The 20,058-nt window shown below is 45.3% G+C and overlaps 1 protein-coding gene across 11 annotated transcripts; it reads left to right on the top strand.

Moving 5' to 3' along the window:
* Nucleotides 1–5,334: 5,334 nt before the first annotated feature.
* Nucleotides 5,335–19,639, top strand: LOC110513230 (arfaptin-1). Of its 11 annotated transcripts, none has more exons than XR_016483494.1 (9): nucleotides 5,335–5,546; nucleotides 7,579–7,674; nucleotides 9,135–9,174; nucleotides 11,010–11,116; nucleotides 11,569–11,790; nucleotides 13,660–13,817; nucleotides 13,969–14,143; nucleotides 14,922–16,031; nucleotides 16,192–19,639. XR_016483494.1 is itself a non-coding variant. In XM_090185693.1 (8 exons), the coding sequence occupies exons 2-8, from the start codon at nucleotides 7,588–7,590 to the stop codon at nucleotides 15,087–15,089; spliced, it is 957 nt and encodes a 318-aa protein (XP_090041819.1). In that variant the 5' UTR covers nucleotides 5,335–5,546; nucleotides 7,579–7,587; the 3' UTR covers nucleotides 15,090–19,639. The 11 variants fall into 11 exon arrangements, 6 of the variants coding, with proteins under 6 accessions (XP_090041819.1, XP_090041822.1, XP_090041824.1 ...); XR_016483493.1 differs by having other exon boundaries at nucleotides 14,922–16,750; nucleotides 16,784–19,639; XR_016483495.1 differs by having other exon boundaries at nucleotides 14,922–16,930; nucleotides 16,991–19,639.
* The last annotated feature ends 419 nt before the right edge of the window (nucleotides 19,640–20,058 follow it).

Below are 20,058 nucleotides of genomic sequence, written 5' to 3'. Positions count from 1 at the left end.
TAACTGGCTAGTCATTTCACACCGCTAACTGGCTAGTCATTTCACACCGCTAACTGGCTAGTCATTTCACACCGCTAACTGGCTAGTCATTTCACACTGCTAACTAGCTAGTGTTAAGCTCAGAGAGATGCAAGGGGAAGCTGGTCTCTAAAAAGCTGTTCCTATAGCAGGGTCTCTAAGCAGCTGTTCCTATTGTAGGGTCTCTAAGGAGCTGTTCCTATTGCAAGGTCTCTAAGGAGCTGTTCCTATAGCAGGGTCTCTAAAGAGCTGTTCCTATAGCAGGGTCTCTAAGGAGCTGTTCCTATTGTAGGGTCTCTAAGGAGCTGTTCCTATAGAAGGGTCTCTAAGGAGCTGTTCCTATAGCAGGGTCTCTAGTCTCTAAGGAGCTGTTCCTATAGCAGGGTCTCTAAGGAGTTGTTCCTATAGCAGGGTCTCTAGTCTCTAAGGAGCTGTTCCTATAGCAGGGTCTCTAAGGAGCTGTTCCTATAGCAGGGTCTCTAAGGAGCTGTTCATATTGTAGAGTCTCTAAGGAGCTGTTCCTATAGCAGGGTCTCTAAGGAGCTGTTCCTATAGCAGGGTCTCTAAGGAGCTGTTCCTATAGCAGGGTCTCTAGTCTCTAAGGAGCTGTTCCTATTGCAGGGTCTCTAAGGAGCTGTTCCTATAGCAGGGTCTCTAAGGAGCTGTTCCTATAGTAGGGTCTCTAAGGAGCTGTTCCTATAGCAGGGTCTCTAAGGAGCTGCTCCTATAGCAGGGTCTCTAAGGCGCTGTTCCTATTGTAGGGTCTCTAAGGAGCTGTTCCTATAGCATGGTCTCTAAGGAGCTGTTCCTATAGCAGAGTCTCTAAGGAGCTGTTCCTATAGCAGGGTCTCTAGTCTCTAAGGAGCTGTTCCTATAGCAGGGTCTCTAAGGAACTGTTCCTATAGCAGGGTCTCTAAGGAGCTGTTCCTATAGCAGGGTCTCTAAGGAGCTGTTCCTATAGCAGGGTCTCTAAGGAGCTGTTCCTATTGTAGGGTCTCTAAGGAGCTGCTCCTATAGCAGGGTCTCTAGTCTCTAAGGAGCTGTTCCTATTGTAGGGTCTCTAAGGAGCTGCTCCTATAGCAGGGTCTCTAGTCTCTAAGGAGCTGTTCCTATTGTAGGGTCTCTAAGGAGCTGTTCCTATAGCAGGGTCTCTAAGGAGCTGTTCCTATAGCAGAGTCTCTAAGGAGCTGTTCCTATAGCAGGGTCTCTAGTCTCTAAGGAGCTGTTCCTATAGCAGGGTCTCTAAGGAACTGTTCCTATAGCAGGGTCTCTAAGGAGCTGTTCCTATTGTAGGGTTCTAGTCTCTAAGGAGCTGTTCCTATTGTAGGGTCTCTAAGGAACTGTTCCTATAGCAGGGTCTCTAAGGAGCTGTTCCTATAGCAGGGTCTCTAGTCTCTAAGGAGCTGTTCCTATTGTAGGGTCTCTAAGGAGCTGTTAATATAGCAGGGTCTCTAAGGAACTGTTCCTATAGCAGGGTCTCTAAGGAGCTGTTCCTATTGTAGGGTCTCTAAGGAGCTGTTCCTATAGCAGGGTCTCTAGTCTCTAAGGAGCTGTTCCTATAGCAGGGTCTCGAAGGAGCTGTTCCTATTGTAGGGTATCTAGTCTCTAAGGAGCTGTTCCTATTGTAGGGTCTCTAAGGAGCTGTTCCCATAGCATTGTCTCTAAGGGGAAGCTGTTCCCATAGCATTGTCTCTAAGGGGAAGCTGTTCCCATAGCATTGTCTCTAAGGGGAAACTGTTCCCATAGCATTGTCTCTAAGGGGAAACTGTTCCCATAGCATTGTCTCTAAGGGGAAGCTGGTCCCATAGCATTGTCTCTAATGGGAAGCTGGTCCCATAGCATTGTCTCTAAGGGGAAACTGTTCCCATAGCATTGTCTCTAAGGGGAAACTGTTCCCATAGCATTGTCTCTAAGGGGAAGCTGGTCCCATAGCATTGTCTCTAATGGGAAGCTGGTCCCATAGCATTGTCTCTGATGGGAAGCTGTTCCTATAGCAGGGTCTCTAAGGGGAAGCTGGTCCCATAGCATTGTCTCTAATGGGAAGCTGGTCCCATAGCATTGTCTCTGATGGGAAGCTGTTCCTATAGCAGGGTCTCTAAGGGGAAGCTGGTCCCATAGCATTGTCTCTAATGGGAAGCTGGTCCCATAGCATTGTCTCTGATGGGAAGCTGTTCCTATAGCAGGGTCTCTAAGGGGAACCTGGTCCCATAGCATTGTCTCTGATGGGAAGCTGTTCCTATAGCAGGGTCTCTAAGGGGAAGCTGGTCCCATAGCATTGTCTCTAATGGGAAGCTGGTCCCATAGCATTGTCTCTGATGGGAAGCTGTTCCTATAGCAGGGTCTCTAAGGAGCTGTTCCTATAGCAGGGTCTCTAAGGAGCTGTTCCTATAGCAGGGTCTCTAGTCTCTAAGGAGCTGTTCCTATTGCAGGGTCTCTAAGGAGCTGTTCCTATAGCAGGGTCTCTAAGGAGCTGTTCCTATAGTAGGGTCTCTAAGGAGCTGTTCCTATAGCAGGGTCTCTAAGGAGCTGCTCCTATAGCAGGGTCTCTAAGGCGCTGTTCCTATTGTAGGGTCTCTAAGGAGCTGTTCCTATAGCAGGGTCTCTAAGGAGCTGTTCCTATAGCAGAGTCTCTAAGGAGCTGTTCCTATAGCAGGGTCTCTAGTCTCTAAGGAGCTGTTCCTATAGCAGGGTCTCTAAGGAACTGTTCCTATAGCAGGGTCTCTAAGGAGCTGTTCCTATAGCAGGGTCTCTAAGGAGCTGTTCCTATAGCAGGGTCTCTAAGGAGCTGTTCCTATTGTAGGGTCTCTAAGGAGCTGCTCCTATAGCAGGGTCTCTAGTCTCTAAGGAGCTGTTCCTATTGTAGGGTCTCTAAGGAGCTGCTCCTATAGCAGGGTCTCTAGTCTCTAAGGAGCTGTTCCTATTGTAGGGTCTCTAAGGAGCTGTTCCTATAGCAGGGTCTCTAAGGAGCTGTTCCTATAGCAGAGTCTCTAAGGAGCTGTTCCTATAGCAGGGTCTCTAGTCTCTAAGGAGCTGTTCCTATAGCAGGGTCTCTAAGGAACTGTTCCTATAGCAGGGTCTCTAAGGAGCTGTTCCTATTGTAGGGTTCTAGTCTCTAAGGAGCTGTTCCTATTGTAGGGTCTCTAAGGAACTGTTCCTATAGCAGGGTCTCTAAGGAGCTGTTCCTATAGCAGGGTCTCTAGTCTCTAAGGAGCTGTTCCTATTGTAGGGTCTCTAAGGAGCTGTTAATATAGCAGGGTCTCTAAGGAACTGTTCCTATAGCAGGGTCTCTAAGGAGCTGTTCCTATAGCAGGGTCTCTAGTCTCTAAGGAGCTGTTCCTATAGCAGGGTCTCGAAGGAGCTGTTCCTATTGTAGGGTATCTAGTCTCTAAGGAGCTGTTCCTATTGTAGGGTCTCTAAGGAGCTGTTCCCATAGCATTGTCTCTAAGGGGAAGCTGTTCCCATAGCATTGTCTCTAAGGGGAAGCTGTTCCCATAGCATTGTCTCTAAGGGGAAACTGTTCCCATAGCATTGTCTCTAAGGGGAAACTGTTCCCATAGCATTGTCTCTAAGGGGAAGCTGGTCCCATAGCATTGTCTCTAATGGGAAGCTGGTCCCATAGCATTGTCTCTAAGGGGAAACTGTTCCCATAGCATTGTCTCTAAGGGGAAACTGTTCCCATAGCATTGTCTCTAAGGGGAAGCTGGTCCCATAGCATTGTCTCTAATGGGAAGCTGGTCCCATAGCATTGTCTCTGATGGGAAGCTGTTCCTATAGCAGGGTCTCTAAGGGGAAGCTGGTCCCATAGCATTGTCTCTAATGGGAAGCTGGTCCCATAGCATTGTCTCTGATGGGAAGCTGTTCCTATAGCAGGGTCTCTAAGGGGAACCTGGTCCCATAGCATTGTCTCTGATGGGAAGCTGTTCCTATAGCAGGGTCTCTAAGGGGAAGCTGGTCCCATAGCATTGTCTCTAATGGGAAGCTGGTCCCATAGCATTGTCTCTGATGGGAAGCTGTTCCTATAGCAGGGTCTCTAAGGGGAACCTGGTCCCATAGCATTGTCTCTGATGGGAAGCCGTTCCTATAGCAGGGTCTCTAATTCCTGGTGGGCTGTGTCCTTTGTCTGCATATTTTTTCTATTTCCTTTCGACAACCAGGTGAAAGGAGTCCCTAACTAATCAATGACCTTAATTGATCAATCAAGTATAAGGGAGGAGCGAAAACCCTCAGAAACGCGGCCCTCCAGAAACTAATGTGCCACCCCTAAAGGATTTATCCCACTGTAAAGTGTTCAACTTCTTACTTAGACACCAGCAGACCAAAAAACGAGCATCTCAACGGCCGTTTTTTTTTTTTTTAACTTTATTAAAACAGGAAGTCCCATTGAAGTCAAAAGTGCTAGCCTGGTCCCAGATCAGTTTTGGGGTAAATACCTTTCAGATTAATATCTGTACAATTTATTGACAGTATTCTGCTAATAACCTATCTAGGTTGGGAGATTAGTTGTTTACAGGAAGAATAACAACATGTATTTATTGAAATGTGGTGACACATGTAACGGATGTGAAACGGCTAGCTTAGTTAGCGGTGGTGCGCGCTAAATGGCGTTTCAATCGGTGACGTCACTTGCTCTGAGCCCTTGAAGTAGTAGTTCCCTTTGCTCTGCAAGGACCGAGGCTTTTGTGGAGCGATGGGTAACGATACTTCGTGGGTGACTGTTGTTGATGTGTGCAGAGGGTCCCTGGTTCGCGCCCGGGTATGGGCGAGGGGACGGTCTAGAGTTATGCTGTTACATGGTCCTATGATAGGTGATCGAGCAACTCTGGAGCCTAGTTTTTCTAACGTGATCTATCTGGATTTCGCCCGATCAGATACATAGAAATGGAATGAATAGATCGGAAGTCTCCATTCAGTTCAATGATTTGTCCGTTCTATTCATGTAATCCTATTTGAAAGACGAAATCCAGATACTTTTAGATCAACTGGGCCCTGGTGAACCTTTGGGTTCACATTGATGATGATTTAAATAATAAAAAAGAAGAAGAAATGTAGTCTCAGATTATTCAGGAAAAAAAACGTCCCTTGACGCTTCTCCTACATTGTGGCTACGCACAGATCCCCACTAGATAGCACAGCCACAAAGTCAACATTTGGCGATAGTAATAATTCTAGAAAACAAAACTTAGTTTTTTAAAATCTTAATTTAAGTTTAGGATTAGACATAAAGTTGTCAGTGTGGTTAAGGTTCGATTTAAAATCCGATTTTTAGAAGATCAATTCTAGAAATAGTCGGTTTGTTAATGACTTTGTGGCTGTGTTGACTAGTTACGACCTTGCGCACAGCAAGGTAGAAATACTTCCGGGATTTGAATGTAGTTTTGATATTTTGTTTTACATTTCCGGTTTTCAGAAAAGTTCCAATTGTACTTTTGTCCCAAAGTCTCTAATAGTTTCCTGGCGCAGTTTTACATTGATCTAGAGATTAAATCCAAAGAAAACGGACGAAGAAATACATCTGAAAGAAATAGAAGGTAAAACTTTGCAAACTTTTCTGGTCGTTGTTTACGTTTTTTTCGCCAGGAGACATTCATAACTAACAACGAGTAAGTAGCCTACAAGTTGTACTTTAAACAGGCCTAACTTATACTTCTAATCACGGAAACAGCGGATGTTGTATAGAGAAATGGATTGTGAATGATTTCTAATTGATATGACTATCTGTCCGTCGTGTGACTAGTAGTCAGATGAGAGGAAGACAACGAAACCTCTCACTGCCCTGGCCAACTTGTTGTATAATATGAATGGCCAGTAACTATGTGTGTTGTGAATGTTTATTGGGGGGCTATTTGCAATGGGCCAAGCTTATTATACTAGAATTATAGACATTTTATCCGGTTGTTATAAAAAATGATTTACGAGACAACTATTGTGTGTTTGTAGTGTTGGTGAATAACCGCAGGTGGCAGTGTATGCTAACCAAACCAGCTGAAGGGGAGAGGGGAGAGTAGGAAGGCTCAGTCAGAGAGGAGGAGGAGGAGGAGGAGGAGAGTAAAGCTCAGTCAGAGAGGAGGAGGAGGAGGAGAGTAAAGCTCAGTCAGAGAGGAGGAGGAGAGTAAAGCTCAGTCAGAGAGGAGGAGGAGAGTAAAGCTCAGTCAGAGAGGAGGAGGAGGAGGAGAGTAAAGCTCAGTCAGAGAGGAGGAGGAGAGTAAAGCTCAGTCAGAGAGGAGGAGGAGGAGAGTAAAGCTCAGTCAGAGAGGAGGAGGAGGAGAGTAAAGCTCAGTCAGAGAGGAGGAGGAGGAGGAGGAGGAGAGTAAAGCTCAGTCAGAGAGGAGGAGGAGGAGGAGGGGGAGAGTAAAGCTCAGTCAGAGAGGAGGAGGAGGAGGAGAGTAAAGCTCAGTCAGAGAGGAGGAGGAGGAGGAGGAGAGTAAAGCTCAGTCAGAGAGGAGGAGGAGGAGAGTAAAGCTCAGTCAGAGAGGAGGAGGAGGAGGAGAGTAAAGCTCAGTCAGAGAGGAGGAGGAGGAGGAGAGTAAAGCTCAGTCAGAGGAGGAGAGTAAAGCTCAGTCAGAGGAGGTGAGTAAAGCTCAGTCAGAGGAGGAGAGTAAAGCTCAGTCAGAGAGGAGGAGAGTAAAGCTCAGTCAGAGAGGAGGAGAGTAAAGCTCAGTCAGAGAGGAGGAGAGTAAAGCTCAGTCAGAGAGGAGGAGAGTAAAGCTCAGTCAGAGAGGAGGAGGAGGAGAGTAAAGCTCAGTCAGAGAGGAGGAGGAGGAGAGTAAAGCTCAGTCAGAGGGGAGGAGGAGAGTAAAGCTCAGTCAGAGAGGAGGAGGAGGAGAGTAAAGCTCAGTCAGAGAGGAGGAGGAGGAGGAGAGTACAGCTCAGTCAGAGGAGGAGAGTAAAGCTCAGTCAGAGAGGAGGAGAGTAAAGCTCAGTCAGAGGAGGAGAGTAAAGCTCAGTCAGAGAGGAGGGGAGTAAAGCTCAGTCAGAGAGGAGGGGAGTAAAGCTCAGTCAGAGAGGAGGAGAGTAAAGCTCAGTCAGAGAGGAGGAGAGTAAAGCTCAGTCAGAGAGGAGGAGGAGGAGAGTAAAGCTCAGTCAGAGAGGAGGAGGAGGAGGAGAGTAAAGCTCAGTCAGAGAGGAGGAGGAGGAGGAGGAGGAGGAGAGTACAGCTCAGTCAGAGAGGAGGAGGAGGAGGAGGAGAGTACAGCTCAGTCAGAGAGGAGGAGGAGAGTACAGCTCAGTCAGAGAGGAGGAGGAGAGTACAGCTCAGTCAGAGAGGAGGAGGAGAGTAAAGCTCAGTCAGAGAGGAGGAGGAGGAGCAGGAGCGTACAGCTCAGTCAGAGAGGAGGAGGAGGAGAGTAAAGCTCAGTCAGAGAGGAGGAGGAGAGGATTAAAGCTCAGTCAGAGAGGAGGAGGAGGAGGAGAGGATTAAAGCTCAGTCAGAGAGGAGGGGCACGGCAGTCAAAAGGGAAGTGTTCAGCTCGAAATGAAAGGAAGTAGAATCTAATATTTATATTTCCATGTTTCAACTTCTCCGGGTTTGACTGTCTGTAAAAATGTGTATTCTGTACAAAGAAAGGTAGGATGATGGTGGAGGTGGAGAACCAGAGAGGGGAGACCCTCATACCCAGCGAGGGAGAGGGGTCTGGTGGACAGGAGGCCATCGACATGGTAAGAACTACCAGGTATCCAGGACACTACTGAGTGTTGATGATAATATGTTTGGGACAAGAAGAGAACATATATATAAAAACAGCATTCTGTGATTTGAAAAACAACAAAACCCGGACTCTCTCTGTGGTCTCCTCTGGATATTCTTCCAGAATCAATTTGGGTAAATAGAAAAAGATTTAAAAGTGACCATTGGAGAGGTTTCCAGATCCCTGAGTCTACTTTAACAGTATGAACAATGTGTTATGTTAAATATAGTATGTAATATACAATAGTAATATTATTATAACACTGTATCATGTCAAGGATATCGGATGGGTAACGTCACTGGTTCGTTCAGCCTGTCTACTGTTCTGATCAGTGTATTTATGAGATAAGAGTACCATTGTCCAGCTGACTAAGTGATTTGTCCAGTGACATGTCAGGTAAAGGGTGTGGCACAATGATGTCATCAACAGGTGACTCACCTGTGGCACGGAAGTAGCAAACGCACACACACACACACACCTCCCCGTCTCTCTGTCTGCTAAACCTCCCCGTCTCTCTGTCTGCTAACCTCCCCGTCTCTCTGTCTGCTAACCTCCCCGTCTCTCTGTCTGCTAACCTCCCCGTCTCTCTGTCTGCTAACCTCCCCGTCTCTCTGTCTGCTAACCTCCCTGTCTCTCTGTCTGCTAACCTCCCCGTCTCTCTGTCTGCTAACCTCTCCGTCTCTCTGTCTGCTAACCTCTCCGTCTCTCTGTCTGCTAACCTCCCCGTCTCTCTGTCTGCTAACCTCCCCGTCTCTCTGTCTGCTAACCTCCCCGTCTCTCTGTCTGCTAACCTCCCCGTCTCTCTGTCTGCTAACCTCCCCGTCTCTCTGTCTGCTAACCTCCCAGTCTCTCTGTCTGCTAACCTCCCTGTCTCTCTGTCTGCTAACCTCCCTGTCTCTCTGTCTGCTAACCTCCCCGTCTCTCTGTCTGCTAACCTCTCCGTCTCTCTGTCTGCTAACCTCTCCGTCTCTCTGTCTGCTAACCTCCCCGTCTCTCTGTCTGCTAACCTCCCTGTCTCTCTGTCTGCTAACCTCCCCGTCTCTCTGTCTGCTAACCTCTCCGTCTCTCTGTCTGCTAACCTCCCTGTCTCTCTGTCTGCTAACCTCCCCGTCTCTCTGTCTGCTAACCTCCCTGTCTCTCTGTCTACTAACCTCCCCGTCTCTCTGTCTGCTAACCTCCCCGTCTCTCTGTCTACTAACCTCCCCGTCTCTCTGTCTACTCTCTCTCTGTTTTGTCTTTCTTCTTTTTGCTTACACACACACACACACACACACACACACACACACACACACACACATACACACAGCAGTGTTTGTCCAAGGTGACGTTACTGTGTGCAGCAGGTAGAGGTGACTCAGTGTGTCCGGACTGCAAGGTGACTCAGCACAGGTGTTCTATTCTTTCATTCTGTCTGTTTTCACTTCCTACCAGAAGGAGTCCGTTGTCGAGGACAACACAGAACCCGATGAGGGTAAGGCAGCAATAAAATCAATGAATCACCCTCTCACCCCTGACCTCTCACCCCAGACCCTATAGCGGTGGTCCCAAACTAGTGGCCCGTGGGCCGAATTTGGCACTTTTTAATTTGGACCCCCAGGTTTTCTAAGCAAAAATAATTACAATAATACTTTTATTTTTGCAACAATGCAGAAAATAGAGAAATAATAGAAAAGTAAGACGCGTAATAATGAATCCACAAAGAGTAACGATGTAACTTGGCTATATAAAATATACTATACTACTACTACTACTACACTATACTACTACTACTAATACTAATATACTATACTACTACTACTACTAATACTACTATACTACTACTACTAATAGTACTATACTACTAATACTACTATACTACTACTACTAATACTAATATACTACTACTACTACTACTACTAATATACTATACTACTACTACTAATACTAATATACTATACTACTACTAATATACTATACTACTACTAATACTAATATACTATACTACTACTACTACAAATATACTATACTACTACTACTAATATACTATACTACTACTACTACTAATATACTATACTACTACTAATACTAATATACTACTACTACTACTACTACTATACTATACTACTACTACTACTAATACTACAAATATACTATACTACTACTACTACTACTAATATACTATACTACTACTACTACTACTACTAATATACTATACTACTACTACTACTAATACAAATATACTATACTACTAATACTAATATGCTATACTACTACTACTACTACTACTACTACTAATATACTATACTACTACTACTACTAATATACTATACTACTACTACTAATACTAATACTAATATAATATACTACTACTAATACAAATATATTATACTAATACTAATACTAATATACTATACTACTACTATTACTAATACTAATATACTATACTACTACTAATACTAATATACTATACTACTACTACTACTACTAATATACTATACTACTACTACTACTAATACTAATATACTATACTACTACCACTAATACTACTATACTACTACTACTAATATTACTATACTACTACTATTACTAATACACTATACTACTACTAATACACTATACTACTACTATTACTAATACTAATATACTATACTACTACTACTACTACTAATATACTATACTACTACTATTACTAATACTAATCTACTACTACTACTACTAATATACTATACTACTAATACTAATATACTATACTACTACTATTACTAATACTAATATACTATACTACTACTACTACTACTAATATACTATACTACTACTACTACTAATACTAATATACTATACTACTACTATTACTAATACTAATATACTATACTACTACTACTACCAATATGCTATACTACTACTACTAATACTACTATACTACTATTACTAATACTAATATACTATACTACTACTACTACTACTAATATACTATACTACTACTACTACTAATATACTATACTACTACTATTACTAATATTAATATACTATACTACTACTATTACTAATACTGATATACTATACTACTACTAATACTAATATACTATACTACTACTACTACTAATACTAATATACTATACTACTACTACTACTACTACTAATATACTATACTACTACTAATATACTATACTCTATACAACAGCAAATCAGCTCCAAGTGATTTTTAATTTTGGTCATCTGTTCAAAACTCTTCCCACGCATTCCAGAGATATGTGATGGTAAACAAATGTACGTTTTTAAATGATGTTTTCGTCTAATATTATATCTGTTTGGGTCTCTACCATCTAGGTCCACGGAAGCCAACCACAGGACCAGTGGTTGTCACGGGAAACCAGAAAATGCCCGCCATTGAGAAACTGGACCAGGTTCGCAAATGGAGCATCACTACTTATAAGGTGAGAGAGGGGAAGGGAGGGGGGGAGGGAGGGGGAGGAGAGAGAGAGAGAGGGGAGGGAGGGGGGAGAGGGATGGAGAGGGAGGGGGGAGAGGGATGGAGAGATGAGGGAGAGGGATGGAGAGATGAGGGAGAGGGATGGAGAGATGAGGGGGAGGGAGGAGGGAGAGGGATGGAGAGATGAGGGGGAGAGAGGAGGGAGAGGGATGGAGGGAGGAGGGAGAGGGATGGAGAGATGAGGGGAAGAGATGAGGGGGAGGGGGAGGGAGGAGGGAGAGGGATGGAGAGATGAGTGGGAGAGATGAGGGGGAGGGAGGAGGGAGAGAGATGGAGGGGAAACTCCTTTCTCTGCTTGTCTTGCATGTTACATCTCTCTCTTCCTCTCTTCCCTCCCTCTCCATTCCTTACTCCCCCTTCTGCCCTTCCCTCATCTCCCCTCCCCCTCCTCCCCAGTGTACTAAGCAGGTTCTGTCAGAGAAGATGGGTCGTGGATCCCGTACGGTCGACCCAGAACTCGAGGCCCGCATCGACATTCTCCGTGATGACCGCCGTCGTTATGATCACGTGACCTGCCTAGCCCAGACACTCGCCACGCAGCTCGCCCAGGTCACACAGACGCAAAGGACTCTGGGCGATGCCTTCACCGAGCTCAGCCTCAAAACGCCGCCACTACACGTGAGAGATTTTAATACATTTTATTTTGAAAGAACATTCCTCTAGTCTGGGTACCAGTCCTCTAGTCTGGGTTCCAGTCCTCTAGTCTGGGTTCCAGTCCTCTAGTCTGGGTTCCAGTCCTCTAGTCTGGGTACCAGTCCTCTAGTCTGGGTTCCAGTCCTCTAGTCTGGGTTCCAGTCCTCTAGTCTGGGTTCCAGTCCTCTAGTCTGGGTTCCAGTCCTCTAGTCTGGGTTCCAGTCCTCTAGTCTGGGTTCCAGTCCTCTAGTCTGGGTTCCAGTCCTCTAGTCTGGGTTCCAGTCCTCTAGTCTGGGTTCCAGTCCTCTAGTCTGGGTACCAGTCCTCTAGTCTGGGTTCCAGTCCTCTAGTCTGGGTACCAGTCCTCTAGTCTGGGTTCCAGTCCTCTAGTCTGGGTTCCAGTCCTCTAGTCTGGGTTCCAGTCCTCTAGTCTGGGTTCCAGTCCTCTAGTCTGGGTTCCAGTCCTCTAGTCTGGGTTCCAGTCCTCTAGTCTGGGTACCAGTCCTCTAGTCTGGGTTCCAGTCCTCTAGTCTGGGTTCCAGTCCTCTAGTCTGGGTTCCAGTCCTCTAGTCTGGGTTCCAGTCCTCTAGTCTGGGTTCCAGTCCTCTAGTCTGGGTTCCAGTCCTCTAGTCTGGGTTCCAGTCCTCTAGTCTGGGTTCCAGTCCTCTAGTCTGGGTTCCAGTCCTCTAGTCTGGGTTCCAGTCCTCTAGTCTGGGTTCCAGTCCTCTAGTCTGGGTTCCAGTCCTCTAGTCTGGGTTCCAGTCCTCTAGTCTGGGTTCCAGTCCTCTAGTCTGGGTTCCAGTCCTCTAGTCTGGGTTCCAGTCCTCTAGTCTGGGTTCCAGTCCTCTAGTCTGGGTTCCAGTCCTCTAGTCTGGGTACCAGTCCTCTAGTCTGGGTTCCAGTCCTCTAGTCTGGGTACCAGTCCTCTTGTTTGGGCACCAGTCTGTTAAGATAACATGCCTCTAGTCTGGGTTCCAGTCCTCTAGTCTGGGTACCAGTCTGTTTAGATAACATTCCTCTAGTCTGGGTTCCAGTCCTCTAGTCTGGGTTCCAGTCTTCTAGTCTTGGTACCAGTCTTCTAGTCTGGGTACCAGTCTTCTAGTCTGGGTACCAGTCCTCTAGTCTGGGTTCCAGTCCTCTAGTCTGGGTACCAGTCCTCTTGTTTGGGCACCAGTCTGTTAAGATAACATGCCTCTAGTCTGGGTTCCAGTCCTCTAGTCTGGGTACCAGTCTGTTTAGATAACATTCCTCTAGTCTGGGTTCCAGTCCTCTAGTCTGGGTTCCAGTCCTCTAGTCTGGGTTCCAGTCTTCTAGTCTTGGTACCAGTCTTCTAGTCTGGGTACCAGTCTTCTAGTCTGGGTACCAGTCCTCTAGTCTGGGTACCAGTCCTCTAGTCTGGGTACCAGTCCTCTAGTCTGGGTTCCAGTCCTCTAGTCTGGGCTCCAGTCCTCTAGCCTGGGTGCCAGTCCTCTAGCCTGGGCGCCAGTCCTCTAGCCTGGGCGCCAGGGACAGCAAGGAGTCATCAAGCCAGATGGTTCTCTAGTCTGGGGAGGGAGGGAGAGAGGGAGGGAGAGGGAGAGGGAGAGAGGGAGGGAGAGAGAGAGAGAGAGCGAGAGAGAGAGAGAGAGATACTTAAATTGTAATCTGTACATGTAGATAGATATAGATAGATAGATAGATATAGATCATGTAGATAGGGGTGAAATGACCAGCACCGTCCTCAGACAATTGCTTTTATTGTTGGTTTAATTCTAATTTCTGGATAAGGCTTAAAATACAGACTTGAATGTTTTCAACAGTTTTTGTGTGCAAATTGTCCTCTCAAATCCTCTTGTTCTGGTCTGTATTTCTCAGGTAGAGTTTGGTCTGAACGGGGACACCCAGCGGTTCCTGTCGAAGAGCGGAGAGGTCATGGTCTCGGCTATGAACTCTTTCACCTCCGATATGAACACACTGATTAACAAAACTATAGAAGACACCATGGTTAACGTGAAACACTACGAGACAGCCAGGTAACACACACATACACACACACACACACACACCCAACAGAGAGAGACCAGGCAACACAACAACCTTTGTGTCATCTCGCTAGGCCAGCGACCATTTTGGCTCGAGGGCCACATCGGGATGTAAAAATTTAACAGAACTAATGTCTTACAGGATAGAGTACGATGCGTACCGTTGTGACCTGGAGGACTTGAACCTGGGACCTCGAGACACCGCCACCCTCCCCAAACTAGAGCAGGCCCAGAGAACCTTCCAGAACCAGAGAGAGAAGTATGAGAAGAGCCGAAACGACCTGTCAGTCAAACTCAAACTACTGGAGGAGAATAAGGTAAGGAGACGAGGTCAAATAGGGGGTGCATTTATGACCAGGGATCACTTCCTACTGAGTCACCCTCAGAGAGTGGGGTCGTGACCTGAGATCACTTCCTACTGAGTCACCCTCAGAGAGTGGGGTCATGGCCAGGGATCACTTCCTACTGAGTCACCCTCAGAGAGTGGGGTCGTGACCTGAGATCACTTCCTACTGAGTCACCCTCAGAGAGTGGGGTCATGGCCAGGGATCACTTCCTACTGAGTCACCCTCAGAGAGTGGGGTCATGGCCAGGGATCACTTCCTACTGAGTCACCCTCAGAGAGTGGGGTCGTGACCAGGGATCACTTCCTACTGAGTCACCCTCAGAGAGTGGGGTCATGGCCAGGGATCACTTCCTACTGAGTCACCCTCAGAGAGTGGGGTCACGGCCAGGGATCACTTCCTACTGAGTCACCCTCAGAGAGTGGGGTCGTGACCAGGGATCACTTCCTACTGAGTCACCCTCAGAGAGTGGGGTCATGGCCAGGGATCACTTCCTACTGAGTCACCCTCAGAGAGTGGGGTCATGGCCAGGGATCACTTCCTACTGAGTCACCCTCAGAGAGTGGGGTCACGGCCAGGGATCACTTCCTACTGAGTCACCCTCAGAGAGTGGGGTCACGGCCAGGGATCAGACATTATTGACTGCCACCCTGGAGGGAGAGGGGGGTGGGGTGGATTTGGATGGAACACACTCATTCACTCCTCTCCCTCCGTCATTTTCCCACTCCCCCCCCCTCCTCCTCTCCCCCAGGTAAAGGTTCTCCAGCATCAGTTGGTATTGTTCCATGGTGCTGTAGCCTCCAACAGCACCTCCAACCACCAGCACCTGGAGCTCAGCTTGCAGCAGGCAAGCACCAAGCTACCCATGCCCGGCACGGAGCCTCCTTCCTGGCTAGAGGAGAGCTCATCACCCCAATGACCATCCACCATATCTGGGGGTCCATGAAACTTTCCAGTATCTTAATGCAAGTTGGGGCCTCTCAACTGCCACATCTGTGGGCCAAAACAGAGGGTATTGTCGACACTCCTGTTCTCTTATCCTATAGATCCTATAGGTTCTTCTCTTACCCTATAGGTTCTCCTCTTACCCTATAGGTTCTCCTCTTAACCTATAGGTTCTCCTCTTACCATATAGGTTCTTCTCTTACCCTATATGTCCTATAGGTTCTTCTCTTACCCTATAGAACCTATAGGTTCTCCTCTTACCCTGTAGAACCTCTAGGTTCTCTTCTTACCATATAGGTCCTCCTCTTACCCTATAGGTTCTCCTCTTACCCTATAGGTTCTTCTTTTACCCTATAGAACCTATAGGTTCTCCTCTTACCCTATAGAACCTATAGGTTCTTCTCTTACCCTATAGAACCTATAGGTTCTCCTCTTACCCTATAGGACCTCTAGGTTCTCCTCTTACCCTATAGGTTCTCCTCTTACCCTATAGAACCTATAGGTTCTCCTCTTACCCTGTAGGACCTCTAGGTTCTCCTCTTACCCCATAGAACCTATAGGTTCTCCTCTTACCCTATAGAACCTATAGGTTCTCCTCTTACCCTGTAGAACCTATAGGTTCTCCTCTTACCCTATAGGTTCTTCTCTTACCCTATAGGTTATTATCTTACCCTATAGGTCCTATAGGTTCTCCTCTTACCCTATAGGACCTCTAGGTTCTCCTCTTACCCTATAGGTCCTCATCTTAGGTTCTCCTCTTACCCTATAGAACCTATAGGTTCTCCTCTTACCCTATAGGTTCTCCTCTTACCCTACAGATTATCCTCTTACCCTATAGATCCTATAGGTTCTCATCTTACCCTATAGGTCCTCCTCTTACCCTATAGATCCTATAGGTTCTCCTCTTACCCTATAGGTTCTCCTCTTACCCTATAGGTTCTTCTCTTACCCTATAGGTTATTCTCTTACCCTATAGGTCCTATAGGTTCTCCTCTTACCCTATAGGACCTCTAGGTTCTCCTCTTACCCTATAGGTCCTCATCTTAGGTTCTCCTCTTACCCTATAGAACCTATAGGTTCTCCTCTTACCCTACAGATTATCCTCTTACCCTATAGATCCTATAGGTTCTCATCTTACCCTATAGGTCCTCCTCTTACCCTATAGATCCTATAGGTTCTCCTCTTACCCTATAGGTTCTTCTCTTACCCTATAGGTTCTTCTCTTACCCTATAGGTTCTCCTCTTACCCTATAGGACCTCTAGGTTCTCCTCTTACCCTATAGAACCTATAGGTTCTCCTCTTACCCTATAGGACCTCTAGGTTCTCCTCTTACCCTATAGGTTCTCCTCTTACCCTATAGGTTCTCCTCTTACCCTATAGGTTCTTCTCTTACCCTATAGGTTCTCCTCTTACCCTATAGGACCTCTAGGTTCTCCTCTTACCCTATAGGTTCTCCTCTTACCCTATAGAACCTATAGGTTATCCTCTTACCCTATATAACCTATATGTTATCCTCTTACCCTATAGGTTCTTCTCTTACCCTATATTTCCTATAGGTTCTTCTCTTACCCTATATGTCCTATAGGTTCTTCTCTTACCCTATAGGTCCTATAGGTTCTCCTCTTACCCTATAGGTCCTCATCTTAGGTTCTCCTCTTACCCTATAGAACCTATAGGTTCTCCTCTTACCCTATAGGTTCTCCTCTTACCCTACAGATTATCCTCTTACCCTACAGATCCTATAGGTTCTCATCTTACCCTATAGGTCCTCCTCTTACCCTATAGATCCTATAGGTTCTCCTCTTACCCTATAGGTTCTCCTCTTACCCTATAGATTCTCCTCTTACCCTATAGGTTCTCCTCTTACCCTATAGGTTCTTCTCTTACCCTATAGGTTCTTCTCTTACCCTATAGGTTCTCCTCTTACCCTATAGGACCTCTAGGTTCTCCTCTTACCCTATAGGTTCTCCTCTTACCCTATAGAACCTATAGGTTATCCTCTTACCCTATAGAACCTATATGTTCTCCTCTTACCCTATAGGTTCTTCTCTTACCCTATATTTCCTATAGGTTCTTCTCTTACCCTATATGTCCTATAGATTCTTCTCTTACCCTATAGGTCCTATAGGTTCTCCTCTTACCCTATAGGTCCTATAGGTTCTTCTCTTACCCTATAGGTTCTTCTCTTACCCTATAGGTTCTCCTCTTACCCTATAGGACCTCTAGGTTCTCCTCTTACCCTATAGGTTCTCCTCTTACCCTATAGAACCTATAGGTTATCCTCTTACCCTATAGAACCTATATGTTCTCCTCTTACCCTATAGGTTCTTCTCTTACCCTATATTTCCTATAGGTTCTTCTCTTACCCTATATGTCCTATAGATTCTTCTCTTACCCTATAGGTCCTATAGGTTCTCCTCTTACCCTATAGGTCCTATAGGTTCTCCTCTTACCCTATAGGACCTCTAGGTTATCCTCTTACCCTATAGGTCCTCATCTTAGGTTCTCCTCTTACCCTATAGAACCTATAGGTTCTCCTCTTACCCTATAGGTCCTCATCTTAGGTTCTCCTCTTACCCTATAGAACCTATAGGTTCTCCTCTTACCCTATAGGTTTTCCTCTTACCCTACAGATTATCCTCTTACCCTATAGATCCTATAGGTTCTCCTCTTACCCTATAGGTTCTCCTCTTACCCTATAGATCCTATAGGTTATCCTCTTACTCTATAGGTTCTCCTCTTACCCTATAGGTTCTCCTTCTACCCTTCTCTTCCTGTAATACCTCTCACTCTGTTTCACCTACTTGTATACAGTGTTGTGACCTGACTATAGACTGTTGTTCACTCTGTTTCTGCTACTTGACTATAGACTGTTGTTCACTCTGTTTCTCCTACTTGACTATAGACTGTTGTTCACTCTGTTTCTCCTATTCACTGCCTGTATAGGAGTTCTGTTTGGCAGTAGCATTGTTACTATCACAGCATTTCTGTTTATTATTATGTATACAGCATGTACAGTTCTCCTGTATTGACTAATGCTGTGTCCAAAATGTCACCCTGTTCACTACGTCGTTCACTACCTTTGGAGCTCTATAAAGGGAGGTGCGTAGCATGTGGGGACGCAGCCTACAACTAAAGGACCAAACTAACGTGCGGTGCTGAGACGTGGAACCAAAGCCAGAGACCGTAGAATGTTCGAGACCGTTAGAACCTTTGACACTCTAGAACCTTCTTGGACTTTTTTTTAAGGATCTTTTAGATTCCTACCAGAATCAACTATACTGAGCAAAAATATTTAAAAAAATAAGCACAAAACAATTTCAAAGATTTTACCGAGTTGCAATTCATATAAAGGAAATCAGTCGATGTAAATCAATTCATTAGGTCGCTAATCTATGGATTTCACATGACTGTACAGGGGTGCAGCTGTGGAGGGCATAGGCCCACAGAAATACTCCTCAGCACCCCCCCCCCCCCCCCCCCCCCGATCCTGCAGGTGATGAAGCCAGATGTGAGGTCCTGGGTTGTCGTGGTTACATGTGGTCTGCAGTTGTGAGGCCGGTTGGATGTACTGCCAAATTATCTAAAACGACATTGGAGGTGGCTTATAGTAGAGAAATGAACATTCAATTATCTGGCAACAACTATGGTGGACATTCCTGCTATCAACATGCCAATTGCACTCTCCTTCAGCTTGAGACATCTGTAGCATTTTTAGAGTGGCCTTTTATTGTCCCCGGCACAAGGTGCACCTATGTACTGATCATGCTGTTTTTAATCAGATTCTTGATTATGCCACACCTGTCAGGTGGATGGATTATCTTGACAAAGGAGAAATACTCACTAACAGGGATGTAAACAAATTTGTGCACAAAATTTGGGAGAAATAAGCTTTTTGTGCGTAAGGAACATTTCGGGGATCTTTTATTTCTGGCTCATGAAACATGGGACCAACACTTTTTCCATGTTGCGTTTATATTTTTGTTCGGTGTATTTCCAAACGCATCTTTTGCACTTGTCTATCTACCAAAAAATAACAATTGTGTATAATTGTGTGTTTTTTTAATATAAACACAATTTAATGCCAAATATCGAGATCAACATTTATTCTTCGTGTATAATGTACGTGTTTTTGATTCTTTAAAATAGGAAATTCAAAAAAGCACATCTGAGTTATCTTCGTTGCAGGTGCGTGATAACAGTTGAATAAAACGAGACAAAAAGGAGAAACCTGCACACTGCTCTTTAAGCTTTACAAATCGACCTCCCGTCCAATCAGAGGCTGACACATATTACAGAGCAGTGAGCGGGTTTCCCTTTTCACATGGCACTTGCACATCGGAGTGGGCTTGTTGCAGGTGCGTGGGAATCATTTGTGGCGATTTTTAAAGAAAATGACTTGCACACACTGCTCTTGCCAGTGTTACTTTAGATTTGTTAAGCTTTTATGTATTGACCTGTCGGCTTTCCTCAGAGCTTTTGGTGTGATTTTGAATCTTGCCCATTAAAATGTTTGTGAACAATTTGTTTTATCGTGTCTTTGTCATGTCAGAAAATAGAGTGTTTGAATGTTTAATGTTTATTTACTTATTTACTTTTTATAGTCCCAGTCAGTGTTTTTCCAGTCATGTGATCAGCTCATTAACATAACGTAATATAATATATATATATATATATATTGTATTTACATGACTGTTATGTTAATGAGCTATATATATATATATATTTTTTTTTTAGATCAGCATTTATGACATCACTCACTATGACATCATTTTTCCTTCTCAGGGTTCCAGAGGCAGTGTTCTAGAATGTCTCATTGTACTGTGTGTTTACTTAGCATCCGTCAGATGCCTAAACACAGTGACTAGGGGCTATTCTCTCCACAGAGCTAATGGTCTGTTTTTTTCAGCCTCGCTAGTTCCCAACGCTAAGGCTTCAATCC

This window comes from Oncorhynchus mykiss, chromosome 9 (assembly GCF_057628025.1).
Source record: "Oncorhynchus mykiss isolate SJ-2025 chromosome 9, ASM5762802v1, whole genome shotgun sequence".
Taxonomy (NCBI): domain Eukaryota; kingdom Metazoa; phylum Chordata; class Actinopteri; order Salmoniformes; family Salmonidae; genus Oncorhynchus; species Oncorhynchus mykiss.
The sequence above is the reverse complement of the archived record's forward strand: the minus strand, read 5'-3'. Positions and strand labels throughout refer to the sequence as shown.

Excerpts from the sequence above, each read along its gene's own strand:
- LOC110513230 (XM_090185693.1), top strand. The coding sequence starts at position 7,588 with ATGATGGTGGAGGTGGAGAACCAGAGAGGGGAGACCCTCATACCCAGC. Across the intron at positions 13,818-13,968 it reads AAACACTACGAGACAGCCAG|GATAGAGTACGATGCGTACC; the intron begins GTAACACACACA and ends AATGTCTTACAG. Across the intron at positions 14,144-14,921 it reads AACTACTGGAGGAGAATAAG|GTAAAGGTTCTCCAGCATCA; the intron begins GTAAGGAGACGA and ends CCTCTCCCCCAG.